This window comes from Plectropomus leopardus, chromosome 5 (genome assembly GCF_008729295.1).
Source record: "Plectropomus leopardus isolate mb chromosome 5, YSFRI_Pleo_2.0, whole genome shotgun sequence".
In the NCBI taxonomy this organism is placed as follows: domain Eukaryota; kingdom Metazoa; phylum Chordata; class Actinopteri; order Perciformes; family Serranidae; genus Plectropomus; species Plectropomus leopardus.
This window is the reverse complement of record NC_056467.1, coordinates 668,127-683,538: the sequence shown is the minus strand read 5'-3', so window position 1 is coordinate 683,538 and position 15,412 is coordinate 668,127. Positions and strand designations below refer to the sequence as shown.

General features: G+C 35.5%; 1 protein-coding gene across 1 annotated transcript in view; it reads right to left on the bottom strand.

Annotated features, from left to right (window-relative positions):
* Positions 1–4,778: 4,778 nt before the first annotated feature.
* supt5h (SPT5 homolog, DSIF elongation factor subunit) overlaps positions 4,779–15,412 on the bottom strand; it is a 33,538-nt gene continuing 22,904 nt past the window's right edge. Inside the window, 10 exon segments of the mRNA XM_042486103.1 lie at positions 4,779–5,233; positions 5,854–5,949; positions 8,600–8,797; positions 9,662–9,830; positions 10,003–10,161; positions 10,262–10,367; positions 11,365–11,492; positions 12,222–12,324; positions 13,836–13,910; positions 13,913–13,945. Coding sequence (XP_042342037.1) covers positions 5,093–5,233; positions 5,854–5,949; positions 8,600–8,797; positions 9,662–9,830; positions 10,003–10,161; positions 10,262–10,367; positions 11,365–11,492; positions 12,222–12,324; positions 13,836–13,910; positions 13,913–13,945 — 1,208 coding nt within the window. The 3' untranslated portion in view covers positions 4,779–5,092.

Below are 15,412 nucleotides of genomic sequence, written 5' to 3'. Positions count from 1 at the left end.
TTTGACTTTTTTCGCCATACTATACTATTGCCTTTGTGGCCGTTTTTTGACATGCTAAAATATGACCCTTGTTGGCCTTTTTTTCCCACATTGTATGCCATGGCTCGAGTCTCCAAGCTATAATAAGATGTTTTCAGCCATTTTTGGGACATGTCAAAATTGACTTTTTTCACCTTACCATACTGTGCAATTTTTCTGCATTTTTTTCAATATGCTAAATTATGTCATTTTTGCCTTTTTTCAACATCATATGCTATGGCGCGACTCTACAAGCGAAAATAAATCCTTTTCAGCTTTTTTTGGGACATTGGGACGTTTTTTCATGATTTTAGACAGCATTCTTAACTATGACATTTTCATATGATTTTGGACGTCACACTATACGCTGGCATTTATGATTTTAACCAACATATCATGCTATCATGATTTTTTGTGATTTTGGTGGTCATACTATACTATGACCTTGCGGTAATTTTGGAAGACATATTATATGATAGTGTTTTTGTGATGATTTTGGATTTCATAGTGTACCATGAAGTTTTACCCTTATTTTGGATGACATATTATAGTATGACGTCATTGTGATAGTTTTAAAAGACATACTATGTCAATTTTTCATCATCATGCACGTCATACTACACTATGACGTTTTCTTAAGGATTTCGGAAGACATACAATACTATGACGTTTTTATATTGATTTGGCAAGACATAGTATTTTATGACATTTTTCATTTATTTTGATGACATACTACACTGATGTTTTTTCATGATTTCGGAAGACACATTGTAACGTTTTTCTGATATTTGGGGCAGCATACTGTACTATGACCCTTTTTTCATAGTTTACTATGATATTTTTTCTCACATGCAGTGAATCAGGAGCTCCTGCTCCATGTTTCATAACAAGAAAATGTACTTGATGTGTCCATGTAGGTCTCAGAGGTTCATCAGGTCCTGACTCCACATCTAGGAGACAAACACGAGATCCAGTGTGTCACAGACGATGAGGTCAGATCTTCTTTTACCTTCCTCTGTTCTTAAATTTAATTTTTTTAAATTAAAATTGAAATTTAATTGTGATAATAATAAAAAAAAAAGTCCTTGGAATAATTGATAATCAGTCGTTTGATTATTTGAAAAATCTAAAAATGAAACATTAGATTCATCTATAAAAAGAAATTGTTCGGTTGCCTAAAAAGGTCATAGTATAGTATAAATAATATAGTATAATAAAGTCTAAAAAAGTCTTCAAGTGATGCACAGTGAACAGCACGAGCAGCAGGGAGTACTGGTGTTTGAGTTGTTTTAGGATTGTTATTATAAATATCAAGGCAAAGCAGTGAAGTGGAAATTAAATTAATTTTGATATAAATAAATAAAGAAGTTTTTAAAAGTGACACACAGTGAACAACACGAGCAGCCAAACACGCAGTCTGCTGCGTATGAAAACAGAAAACTTTCCTGTCATGTATGATTGATTATTGCTTGTGTGTTCGTTCCTTCCAAAAATAATCTGACATTCAGGTCAGAGGAAAAACCGCCCCACTGCACTGCTGTTTTATTGCTCATAGACATTTTACGGGACGTTTCCCAAAGCTGCTCCGTCTGTTAGCAGCAGTCGACAGCCTTGAGTCAGAAAGACGGCTCAAATTTACCCTAAAAAGAGACGTTATGTTTGCTTTGTGGCTTGATTTTTACCACCAAATTTGGAGTTGCTTTTCTTTCTGATCGAGCACTGACGATCAAAAAATACGACACAGCGGGTCTGAGCGTGAGAACAGCTCCCCCGAAAAAGCTTTCGGCTCTCTGAAACCTCCGTTTTCTTGCGCTGCGTTTGAACACCGTCACAATCGTTGAATTTTTTTCTTTTTTTTTTTAATTTGAACAAACTGGTTTGCTTTATTTTTGAAAACGTGGGAGAAAGAAAGCAATGAGCAACCTGAGCTATTGCGCTAATTGCAGGAAATAAGTATCTTTGGAGATTTTTTTTTTTAAAGGCAAATATAGATTTATACTTTTCTTCAATATATAATTCCATTATTTTTGCAAAATTATTTTTTTTTACACTTTTCCATTTTTGTTGTTTTTTTTCCCCAATAATTATTTTTTTTCAATGATTTTTTTGAACGAGATTCACCCCCGTTCTGATTTATAGTTTGATTTGGGTTTTTTTTTTTTTTTTTGCATAATTTGTAACTTTGCAAATTTATGGGCCATTTCTTCTCGAGTTATTTATGGCCCTCTTCCCATATTTTCTAAACGAAATTGAGACAATTTTTTTCAGGTTTGAAAGGGTTAAAACTCACACTCGGGGGGTTCAGTAAAACTAGATCTCTATCAGCTTTACAAGATCAGTTTAGCTGAAACTTAATCAAACTGTTACAGAACATAAATCTTATTATTAAAAAACTGATGTCACGGACACTTTGTCCAAAAAACTATATTTCTAATTATCTTCAATATATAGAGAAAATTATTTTGCAAAATTAATATTATATTTAAGCACTTTATTGTTGTTTTTTGGGGGGGCTGCGGTTCCTCATTTTTAACTTTTCTTTTTTCATTTTTTTACTTTTTTCCCTAATTTTTGGGTCAATTCTTCTTTCTCCATTGTTTTTTTTTTTTTTTAAAACTTTTTCCTCCTTTCGGTTTTGTTTTTGTCTTTGTCTTATTAATTAATTTTTTTATTTATTTATTGCTAATTTTTGGGTTATTTCCTCTTGAGTTGCTTTTTGGCCCTTCGTCCATTTTTCTGAAAAGAATTGAGAAAATTTGCTCAGGTTTTAAAGGGTTAAAGGGTTTAAAGGGTTAAATGCCACACTCCTGAGACCAGGGTCGTTCAGTAAAACTACATCTCTATTAGCTTAACAAGACCTGACAAGCTGAAACTTTCCCAAACCATTAATCTCATTGCTAAACTCTGATGTCACTGATACTTTATTTATCTGTTGGGACTTTAAAAACCTCTGAGCTGCACTTTCAGCCACGAACACGTCAACGCTGGTTCTCACACGATGTTATCACACGATAGTGTTTCTGTTCTGGCTGAAAACTGAAAAAGAAACTGAATCCTGAAGTCCATTTTGTCTCTGAACTTTCCTCTTTTATCGCCGTCAGGCCAACGTTTCAGCAAAATGAGCAGTTTTTACGATTTTTATTTGAATTACGTAGTGAGTTCGTTTGTCTGTGGGATGTTTTTCTTGCGCTTGTTTTGAATCTTTGTTGTTTTTTTAGTCTCGTGTTTTGTTTTTATTGTTGTCTTTAAATGCTGGTGTTGTTTTGTGTCTTCGTGGACGTTTTGAGTCTCTTTTTGTCTTTGTTTCACGATGCTGTTATTTTGCGTCTTTGTATTTTTTTGTGTTCTTTGTCATCGACGAGCCTTCTTGTTATTTGTCGCTATAATATTTGATGTTTACTTTTAATCATTTTAACTAAAATGATGCTGTTTGTTTATATCTACGATTGTTTTTTTTTGTCCTGGAAAACACTTCTGTTCCCTGCATTAAAAATAAAATTAAAATAAATTAAATTAAATTAAATTAATTATTTTTAGAATTAATTAAAAATTGAAGTGACTAAAGTGATGTTCTGTAAATATAGAAACAAATTTTCCAACATGAAAACAGTTAATAAATGAACTTACAGATCACTGGGCGGTTCGGATGTCTCACTGTGGACCAAAGTGTTGGACGGGTGGACACATCGAGAGTGGACCCTCCTGCAGTTTGTGTGAAAGCAGAGTTACAGATTTTAGCGTTTGCTCCAACATACATGAAAAAACATAACTGATGTTATCTTACCGGTGGCTGTGTCTCGTCTCCGCTCTGTCTTCACACTCTGTCTCCGTCTCCTCCCTCAGGACAGAGAGCTGTGGTTTCAGGTGAAGATCCCTCTGTCTCGTAACCTGACCGTCGGCTGTGATCAGCACGGAAACGCCCACAGAGACCGACGGTTCGAGTTTAGCCTCGGGTGGAACTCCTCCCACGCGCATCCCTGTCCTCGTCAGGTCCCGTTCTACTACGTCCCCATCGACCACGAGCATCCGCAGCGGCCCTGCGGCTAACCGAGCCGCCGGCTGCCGCCGGCCACCAGCAGCTTTATACCAGCTTCAATAACTTTAAAAATAACTAACAAATAACGTTTTAAATACTGTTAAATGTTTGGATTTTTCTCTGATTTATTAAATTATTAATTAAAAACAGCAGTTAACAACAGTCTTAATATTTCTGAATAAAGTTGTAGTTTTATGAGAAACAAAATTCTAATTTTATATGCTAAACATTTAAAGTAAATTTAGGTTTTAATTAATAAAATGTGACCAATTGATATTTCTGCTTTGACTGTTTCATTCATTTACCTTTGTATTAATTACCCTATTTTTTACGTTTCCTATTGAATTTCCCTTTTTAAAAATGTATTTTTTACATTTTTTTAACCCAAAATGTTTTTTTTTAATTTATTGATTGACCTATGTAATTATTCTGGTTTTCTTTCCGATCCCTTTGCATTTTTACCCCTAATAACTTCTGTATCCTTTTTTTAAATAAATGCATTAAAATAAATCTGAAATAAAAGTAAAAACAAAACTAAGTAAATAAATTTAGAAAAGATAAATAATAAATAGACAAAAGGAAAAATTAAAATTAAATAACATGCAGCATGTATTTGCTTAATATTTTTGGAGCATTTAATGACATATTAATGTATTCAATGAGCTGTTTAAATTTTTTATTTTAAAAGGTAAAATGTTAAAAAATCCACATGTAGACATTTAAATCAACTGGTTCACAGTTTATTCACGTTACACTTTTTTTTTTAACCCTTTTTCACCAAGAAAAAACATTAAGTACTGACAGTACATTCAGAAAGCACTAAAAACAGACTGAGACCACGAGTGAGAATACCTAACAAAAAATTTAAAATAAAACGAGCGGCGAGATACAGAGAGAGAATCTGCTGCTAATGATGGTTTTGGAAAAAAGCTAAACTTACTGTCATAAAATCAACACGTCTGCCTTTGATTGTGTGTGTGTGTGTGTGTGTGTGTGTGTGTGTGTGTGTGTGTGTGTGTGTGTGTGTGTGTCCCTCCCTCAGTGCTCCAGCCGTCCCAGGAACCTCAGGTTGAGGATCTTCAGCTGGTCGTCCAGCTCCATGCGAACGATGCCGTCGTCTCCGTCGATGCTCAGCAGGATCCCCGTCGCCTCGCGGTCCTCCCCCAAGATCACCTTCACCTGAGGACACACGGGAGCGAAACATCCGAACAATAAATCACTGTCGCAAAAAAAGTCAGAATATAGCACGTCGCAAAACGGCCAAAAAAGTTGACAATGTCAATGTCAAAAAACTGCCGTAATACAGCAGCTTCGGAAATATGGCTGAAAAAAGAATTTTAAAGTGTTTAAGTGTTTTTAAAAAGTGTCAAAGGTTGAAAAGAGTCACAGTATAGCACATTTGAAAACCGTCCGAAAAAAGGGGCCGGTTTTTATGTTGAAATAAGTCAGATTTTTATAATAATATGTCAAAAAACACCGAAATGCAGCACGCTGGAAAATACGGCTGAAAAAGCGAACATTTTCAATGTCGAAAAATGCCATAATAACGCACCTTTAAAAATATGTCAAAAAAAAAAATGTTTTAGGTGTTTCAGTGTTTTTAAAAAGTTTTAAGTGTTTTTAAAAAGTTTTAAGTGTTTTTAAAAAGTGTTAATGATTGAAAAAGTCATAGTATGGCACCTTGGAAAAGCGTCGGAAAAAGGAGACAGTTATAGTATAGCAGGTCGAAAACCGCCACAGTGTCGCACGTTCTTCTGTCACATATTTGTGGTGGCGACGGTTGCCACGGTAACGGTTACCTTGTTGTTCTTGGTGGGAGTGACGGGCTCCAGGTGATCGCTGCTGATACTGACCACTTTCTCCGACTCCTGCATGAACACTGAACACATCCCTCCCTAAAAAAAATCACAAAAAAAACAGACCTAAAGTATTATTACATATTAAAGCGTTTTTAGATATCTGATATCAGAATCAGAATAAAGAGTTTAAAGAGAAAAAAATGAAACTTAAGCCAATTTTAATTAAAAAAAAAAAAACACAATCAAAAACAGACCCAAAAACAAACTTTTTTTTAAAAAAGAAACCTCCCGAATTTTTTGTTGTCAAAGAACTGTAACAAAGACACGCAGTGAAGGACGTTTAGCAGTTTAAGAATAAACCTCAAAAAACATTATAACCAAATATTTGACATTTTTGACTCTAATCCATTAAGGACAAAATATTTATTAATAAAAAATAAATTAAAATGCTATTACATGATCAAAAAGTATCTTAAAAAAATGGCAAAAATAATTTGATAAATGAATACATACTGTTTTTAAGGTTTTTTTTATTTCATTTATTTACCTTCCTAATAACTAATGGATTAATTATTAATTTTTTAATGTCATTTTTTAAATTAATCTATTTTTGTATTTAATTTTAACTTATTTTTAACTGCATTTATTCATTTTTGAATTCATTTCAAACATAATAAAGATATTTTAAAAAAATAAATGCATGACTAATTCAAAAATTAATTAAATTAAATAAAAGGTAAAATAAACAGGAAAGTAACTAAGTAGCAAAATAAATACAAAAGTAAACACATAAAGATGCAAATTAAAAAACAAATATCAATTCGTGTGACATTTCATTGAATAAATTATGCCTGCTTTTTGAAAGTTAGTTTTGGTAGATTTAATGGAATATTTTACTCATCGAGTCATTTATTTATTTTTGATTTTGACAGCGTCTGTCCTCCATATATACTGGACTTGGTAGAATTAATTAATTGTGGCCACATCGGCAACATTTTTAAAAAATAATTTATTAATAGTTTCATTATTTTAGAACCAAAAAATAAAAGTAAACAAAAAATAATATTTGGCTACAGTTTCTCACCTTCTTCAATGAATAATGACTCTGTTTTCCTTCCTATCTCAGCCATTAATTCGTCTCTTATTTATAAAATCTGTCATTGAGAAAAAAGTTCATATGAATGTAACGAGTCGACACACGATGTGAATGTTGGACCGGCCGTCACAACACTGTCAGGACTCAGGAAAACAATCTCCTCTTTGATGATCACTTCACCCTCCATTGATAGTGACGCAGCACCAGATGTGAGCGATCAATTAGAACTGAGATCTGAGGCCTGAACGAGCCAAACACACACACACACACACACACACACACACACACACACACACACACACACAGCTGCTTCTGATCAGCGCCTCGCCACGGCTGCTTCAATGAGGCGACGCCTCTTCACAGATTCAACTTTTGCTCGAGGTCATAAAATAAACTTCCAGGACTTCTGATATTTTGCTTTTTGGATGTTTGAATCTCAAATAAAGTTTAAATTGCTCTGGTTTTGGACGGGGTTAAACATTTAGACTGGCTCACTTCATCCTAAAAACGACATATTTTGTTGACGCTTATCGAGCTCTTCGTCATGCTGCTGACAAAAAAACTTTCATTACTTTCACATAAAAACCACTTAATAACCATCACGGTTATCCTAGAATATATGGAGGACGAAAGCTTTAGAAATAAAAAATAAATTACTTCATAAATCTAATAAAAACTGTAAAAAATGTAGGTATAATGAACTGATAAAATGTGACATAAAACTATATCTCAATTTTAATTTCCTTCTTTAAGTATTTATCTTAATATTTATCGCCGTTTACTTTACAGTTTAATTTCCCTCATATATATGGAGGACAGAGGCTGTCAAAATAAAAAATAAGTAAATGATTCGTTTAATAAAATATTTTCTTAAATCTACTAAAAATAATATTAAAAAGTAGGCATCATTTCATAAAATGTAACATGAATTGGTGTCTCTATTTTAATCTGCTTCTTTGTGTATTTACCTTTGTATTTATTGCCCTACTTATTAACATTCCTATTTAAGTTCCCTTTTATTTATTTTTATTAATTTTCTTAAGATTCATTTAAGTGTTTATCTTTTTATTTCTGTATTATGTTTAAAATGAATTCCAAAGTGGATAAATGCAGTTAAAAATAAATAAGTAAATAAATAAATATATTTTTTAAAAATGACAAATAAATAAATTAAAGGGGAAATTAAATTGGACATTAATTAATTGATTTATTAATACAAAGTTATATTAAAGAAAGTAACTTTAAAGCAGAAGTATTAATTCAATTTAATTAAAAAAATCAATTAACTAATGCCAATATTTTGCTTTTTTATATATATTTTTTGAACATTTATTAGCATTTTAGTTTACTTTTTATGTCTTCCTCCATAGCTTAGAGTGCTCATCATGCTCATCGCATTATATCGCCCAGAGGAACACCTGCTGTTTTGAATATGTAAATAGCTTTAAAGTGAAACCTCCACCATAATTAAACAGCATTTTAAGAAGAACAAAATATTTTCCTAAGAGTAAATAATCCAATAAAAAACTGCTGTTAATATAATGTTTTATGTTTTTGATTTATTCTTAGTTCTCCCAAAATATTTTGACGTTGGACAAATTGTTTAGAGAGGCGGTGCTGCCTAAACACAGATGTGGGGATGTTTGTTACCGTGACGCTCCTGATGACCCCCGTCTGCCCCATCAGGTCCATGAAGGAGTCCTTGACCCGCACCAGGATGTCGGTGGTCACCCAGTCGCTGCTGCCCTGCTCGATGTTGGAGCCCGGGGTGTGAGGGTTGTACCCTCCAGGAGAGGGCGCTCCAGGCGTCATGGGACTGTAGCCCACAGGACTGGGACTGGGACTCGCCTGCGGAGGCAACAGGACTCGCTGTTAGGAGGAAAAATCCCGAACCTTTTCTCCTGTTAAGATCTGAGGCTCACCGAGTGACTGCTTCTTGGCAAAACATGAATTTAGAACAAGACTTTGGATTTGTCAGATGTATGAAATAAACTGGAAGAAACAAACAAGCAAAAAAGACATTTTATTTCATAGAGATATTTAGAAAAAACACACCTGGTTCTATATTTTTTATTTATGTATTTTATATTCTCAGCTTACTTTTTAGTCAGTATCAGGTGTAAAAAATCAATCAGCTGAGCTGAACTTTTTTTTCGGTGCTGTGCGAAGTCATCGTTGTGTGTTCACCTTTGTGTGAGCCACATTTGGCATTTTGAAAACCAAAACAAACAAAAAAGCCCAGTAAAAAAAAGCTCTTTAACAATTTATCAACCAAACCCTAAACCTAACCAAAATTTAAAAAGCCTTGTAAAAAAAAAAATGCTTTGTTTAGGAATGTACCAACTTCACCGTAACCCGAACCAATTTAGACAAAAACAACAACAAAAAAGCCTCGTAAAAATAAACAACCCATGTGCTTTGTTTTAACCCTCATCCTTTAGGAATGCACCAATTTCTAAATTCTGGGCGGATATCGCTGTTAACAATAAAAAACGTAACGTTGTTTATTTGGTGTTTGTTGTTGTTTATTCCCCCTTTTTGTTCAGAGGAAAATAATGAAATCCACATTATAAAAAACAACTCAACAGTTTTTAAGTCATCCAGCCCGTCGTTACACGAACTTTTAATGAACACAAATTAAATTATACGCGTTTGTGAAACATTTAACCCTTTGAAAAATATTAGAGTAATAAACACACACACACGTCATACCTGATAGGCCATGGGGGAAGGTGTGGGGTGGTAGCTGGCTGGAGAGTGTGTGTTCTGGTAACCGACCGGTGAGGGCGCCACCTGGTGGTAGCTCTGAGGACTGGGACTGGGCTGGTAGGAGCCCTGCGGGGACGGGGCCGCATAGGGAGAGTACTGCTCTGTGTTATACCTGCGCACACACACACACACACACACACACACACACACACACACACACACATTTATATATAAATCAGTCACATGAATGACATTTACTGCTGATTTCCTCATTGTCCTGTAACTGTGGCTCCATCGTGTGTGTGTGTGTGTGTGTGTGTGTGTTGTGTTGTGTTGACACTCACATAGCAGGCGTGCCAGGTGTCTGAGGGTTGTACTGAGGGTTGACCTGTGGAGAGGGGACTTCTGGGTAACCTGGCGTCTGGGGGTTGGGGGTCCCTCCGTAGCCCTGAGGGGACGGAGACGGCTCGTCGTCGTAGCCAAAGTCGTACTCTTCTTCGTTCCTGGAGACAGGACGCAGAAATTAACAAAAAAAATAAAATAACGAGAAACACACATGAACACACTGAGCTCTGTGTGTGTGTGTGTGTGTGTGTGATTTACCTGGAGGGTGTGTTGGGGTTGCTGGGGTCCCAGGCTCCGCTCTGCCCTGGCGTCCTGCTCCCATCATGCAGCGGGGTCTGAGAGCCGTAGTGAGGCGTACGACTTCCTACGAGTCACAAGGATCAACCGATGAGCCACGAAAAACATTAGTTTCTTTCAACATGTAGCAATAATTACATTTATTCTAAAGCAAAAATTTTGCAAAAAATGAAAATTTTATTAATTCTTTTGCAAAAGATATTTTGCAATGATTTTATTTATTCTACTGCATTAACTACTTTTTTTGTGCAATACTCAAATTTATTCTTGTACAATAATAACATTTATTCTAATGCAAGAATTGAATGTATTCTTGTGCAATAATTACATTTATTATAGTGCAATAATTGCATTTATTCCAGTGCTAAATTAAATTTTATTTATTCATTTATTTAAGATACTGTGTTGTTAGCTGTTGATGTTAGTTTGCTGAAGATATTTTTTTATGGTGTCTTCTTTGTCTTTTTATTGCACCAATCAGACATCGAGCTTTTAATTTTTGTTGTTTTCTGCATTATGACAAAAAACGTCTTTCTATTTGTATTCTTTTGTTTAACGATTTGGATTCCTGACATCTATTTGAAATTAGATGAGAACAAACAGAAATCATAGTAACCTGTTATGAATCAAACAAAGACCTTAAAAACTCTTAAAAAACAAAAAAGCAGAATTAAAACTGCATTTCTTTTCCATCTTTTAACTGTAAAAAAAATTCTAATGTCAGATATTTTACAATTTCCCATAAAAACACACTTATTTATGCTAAATGCTCGTGTTATAAAATGCAGCTGCTGTTGTCTAAAAGAGCAAATCACAACAACGAGAGCCTCTTTAAATCGACTTCTTGTCTGTTACAGTATTAATTTGACATTTTATAGCATCCTGAATGATTTATTATCATGTCAGTACAAAAAGGCACAGCGGCGCTCTGCTGGTTGGAAGGATTTATTCTGTTTTTTTGCATTCCTTTTTTCGACTTATTGACACCGAAAACTAAATCCAAACACATGAGATGGACTGAATGTGGAGAAAAGCGCGGTCGGTAAACACGGATGGAGTCTTACCCTCGTGTATCGGCGTCTGAGAGCCGTACATGGGCGTTCTGGAGCCGGTGCCGTACATGGGAGTCTGGGAGCCGTACATTGGAGTGCGCCCGTGGGTGGACGTCATCCCACTGTGTCTCTTGGCTCCCCTGAAGAAGATTAATGTGAGGTAAGAAAAGACAACAGAGCTGATCACATCATTACAACACGATTCCCCTGAAAACAGAGAAACAGTGTCAACGAATCACTGCTTAGCTTTACAAAAAAAAAACAATACAGGACGAAATGCTCCTCAGTTTAAGTATCTGGAGGATAAATCTTACTGGAATAACCTGCAGCAGCTTTAACCCTTTGAAACCTGAAATTGGCTTGATTTCTTTCAAAAACACGGGAAGAAGGCAATGAGCAACCAAAGAAGAAATTTCACAACAACTGGCAATAAATTAGTAAAAAGTACAAGAAAATTAGCTAAAAATTAGTTTTCAAAGAAACAAAACCAAACCAAATTAAACAAAGACAAACAAAAAATGAAAACTGGAAAAACTGCTGAAATATTCTCATAATTCTGTAGACATGTAATCATGATTAATTACAAATAACGTTTTTCCATAGCTTTGTTCTTTCTCTCTCAAGACATTTTCTCATAGTTAAAAATAATAATAATTTTAATGTAATTTCTTGCATTCCTCCCCAAGCTGCTTGTTGCTTTTTTTCCATGTTTTTTGAAAGAAATTACAGCAATTTGCTGAGACTTCAAAGGTTTAAATACTTATGAAACGTGTCTGAAAGCAGCAAAAGAAAGCTGATGTGGCTCCAGGTGTCAAAGGGTTAACACAACGATCAAGCGGCGGAAAGTGAAGCTGATTTTGGGTACGCACATGGTGGTTAGGCGCTGTCGGTCCACAGAGATGGTCTGGCAGGTGGAGTGCAGCTCCACTCTGGCTGTGGACTCTGTGGCGTCCTTCACCACACCAATGTAACCTGGGAAATGGAGGCAAATTCATCACCAGCCTCATCAGACAAGACACAAATTTGTTACAGTCACATCCAGGGCCACAAAGAATGATTTCTCTTTTTTATGTTCTTTTTGGCTCTTTTTATTTGTTTGTTCTCTGTACATACTGTATATATCTTTATTATTATTATTAGCATTATTATTATTATTATTATTATTATTATTATTATTATGTTGTTGTTATTTTCTTTTATCCTATGTTACTTGCATTCCTTTGAAGATATATTTGCATGTTATTCAGTTGCTGCTCTCTTATTTGCTGCTGTAACAAAAAACAATTTACCTCACGGATTTAAATAAGTATTTCTATTTTATTCTTTTCTATCGCACCTTCATTTGTGCAAAATTAGCACCGTCAGTCTGCCCCGTTTTAGCTCCCTATCAACATAAGAATTTGCACTAATAATATAAAGTTTGGCAGCTGAACGCCTCCGTTTGCATTTAACTGAGTAAGTGGATGTTTTCTCTGTGTTTCAGGCTTTTCTCCGTTTTTACAAACACAGATCGGTTCATTAGGAAAACTGCAGAGAGCAGTGTAGTTTGTTACTGCACAGCTGGCTCTGTGTCACAGCTCAAAGCAGCTGAAACTATACGTGCAAAATTAGAAAAAGTCTGTACGCTTTTGCACACGGTGCCGCGGTTGCTTCATTTAGAGGATCAGACGAGATTTGACGGTAGTTAATGCTCCGTATTCTGCTTCACATCCACACAGGTGAGCGGTCACACGCAGGTTTAATCTACACGTCAACTGATATTGGGTTTTTTTTTTAGATAGGGTAAGGTAAGGTAAGATAAGGTAAGGTAAAACTTTGTTAATCCTGAAGAAAATTCTTGTGCCAAATTGCTCCAAAAATACAGCAGCAAAAACAACACAACAGCAGAGCATCAAATAAGTGAAAAAACAAAGCGTCTAATAATGAAAAGAAAAAGTTAAGTACTACTGCACACAATAAGTAAATGGTAAGCAGGCAGGTACCGATACTGATCATTAGTGGTTAATGAGACCAATAACTGATAACTGGACTCAATATTACAATAAAAGTGAAAATCTTGCTGTCAATATTTACAATTGTACAAACTCCAACATAAAAATGCCTTTGAGTCAAATGTTTAACCAAAACTGAAACATTCAACATCATATATTGCAAGTTCCCAGCATCTTTTTTATTCATTTTTTCATCTTTTTTTTTTTTTTTTTAAGTCAAGTGAAAATGTGTTATTTAAATGTATAAATAAAAATAACTCCCTGAGATTTCACAAAGGTAAAGTTCTTAAAAAACTTTTTGAACTTTTTTAGATTTGTTTTTAAGCTTTTGCCTTTATTTTGCAGAGGACAGCTGACTTGCAGCAGCGGTCTGCAGGTTGGAGTCAAACCTGCGGCTGCAGCAGCGCGGTCACAGCCTCTGTACATGCGGCGCCCGCTCTACCCGTTCGCCACTTTCTTAAATCTGCGTGACGCCGAGAGTCACAGTCTCACCTTTGTAAGGACCCTGGGAGATGCGGACCGTCTGCCCAATCAGCTCGTTGTCTCTCCGTCCTCGGCCCGCCCCATTCCTCCTCCTCCTCCTCCTCCTCTCTGTGGAGAACCTGCAGGACGACAAAAAAAACGTTTACACAAAGACAATCGAGCAAATCCACAAAGAACGGACGGCTGACAGCTCCGTGAACTCTGCAGCAACGAGCGATCTTTACGTTACTTATATGAACATATAACGCAGCACAGTGACGAGGTGCTGAAATGTAGCTAACACTAACGAGCACAGTCAATTAGTTGAGAGTTGCATTTAACCATTACAGACCAGTTACACTAGTAAGAAATTAAAAATACACAGATTCACGTTGTTTTATAGGTACGTCCTCTGCACACGCGGGGAGTCTATGCAGACCGTATGCTCGAAGACGGGGTCAGACTGACTCACAAAATAAGGAAAATGGAGCTACACCATTAACTTGAACCAGTTTAACGTATAAAAACGTTACGTACGGTATTTGACTGACTAGAAAACGGTGGTCTTTTTTTTCTTTTTCGTCTTTTTTTGGCAGATATGTTGGTTATTTTTGCCTTTGGATGTGTATTTAGATTTGGAAATGTCAAAAGTAATACAGTAAAGCCAAAAGTGGAGCTGCTTTTGTCAAACGGGAGTGTGAATGAGATGCTGCCAGCACAGTAATGGTGGGTTGTTTATTTTGTCTATATGAACACTCTCTGAATGTCTCCACCAATCAAATTACTTGGTCCGAGCTAACTGTTGTAATGTTACTAATCATCTTGCAATTCACATTAACTTTAAAAAAAACTAAAGAATTTTTCCAAAGAGTTTTGTTTCCGTTGTTATCATACCAAACACTGTATATCTACAAACCCACTCCAAAATATTTGGCTGACGATGGCAAATCGTTCTGCTAATGGAAGATTTGGCATCGTCTTCTCCCCTCTGATTCATCATTTGGGCTAGTCAGTGTTGAATCAGCTCCAGAAGCTTGAAACAAAGAAGATGCTTGTTGGACAAGTCGGTGCGTCCAGAGGCGACTGATCCGCGAGGAGAGGACGGTCAGCGCATTCGATGGCGCAACAAAACTAAAAAACCTTGAAGTTGGTCAACTTGCTGAACGTCTTTCTGGCTGCGGACGGACGAGAACTTTCAGCAACACGTCTTCCACTGTTGTTTGGAAGACGGTGGCTTAAGTTTGTTTCAAGGTTTTCAAAACCACTAAAAATATATCTGTAGCAAATGTCTCAATATAAACATCATTATTCATATAAAGGAGCAGCAAAATGAGTCTGAAAAGCTGGAAATCTGACCTGAAGCACAGAATGTTGCTGATGATGTACTTAGCTGCAACAACGAATCGATAAAACCGAACCAAGGTTAAACACATTTTAAACCCAAATTTTTTTGGCCCATTAATCCTTCATCTATTATTTTATGTTGTAATGGTTTCAGCATTTAGTTTTTGAATTGTTTCATATTTGATTTTGTACATTTTTTTTCACCCTTAATATTTTATTGACCATTTTTGACTTTAACAGTGTCACCTATGGTCAATATATCA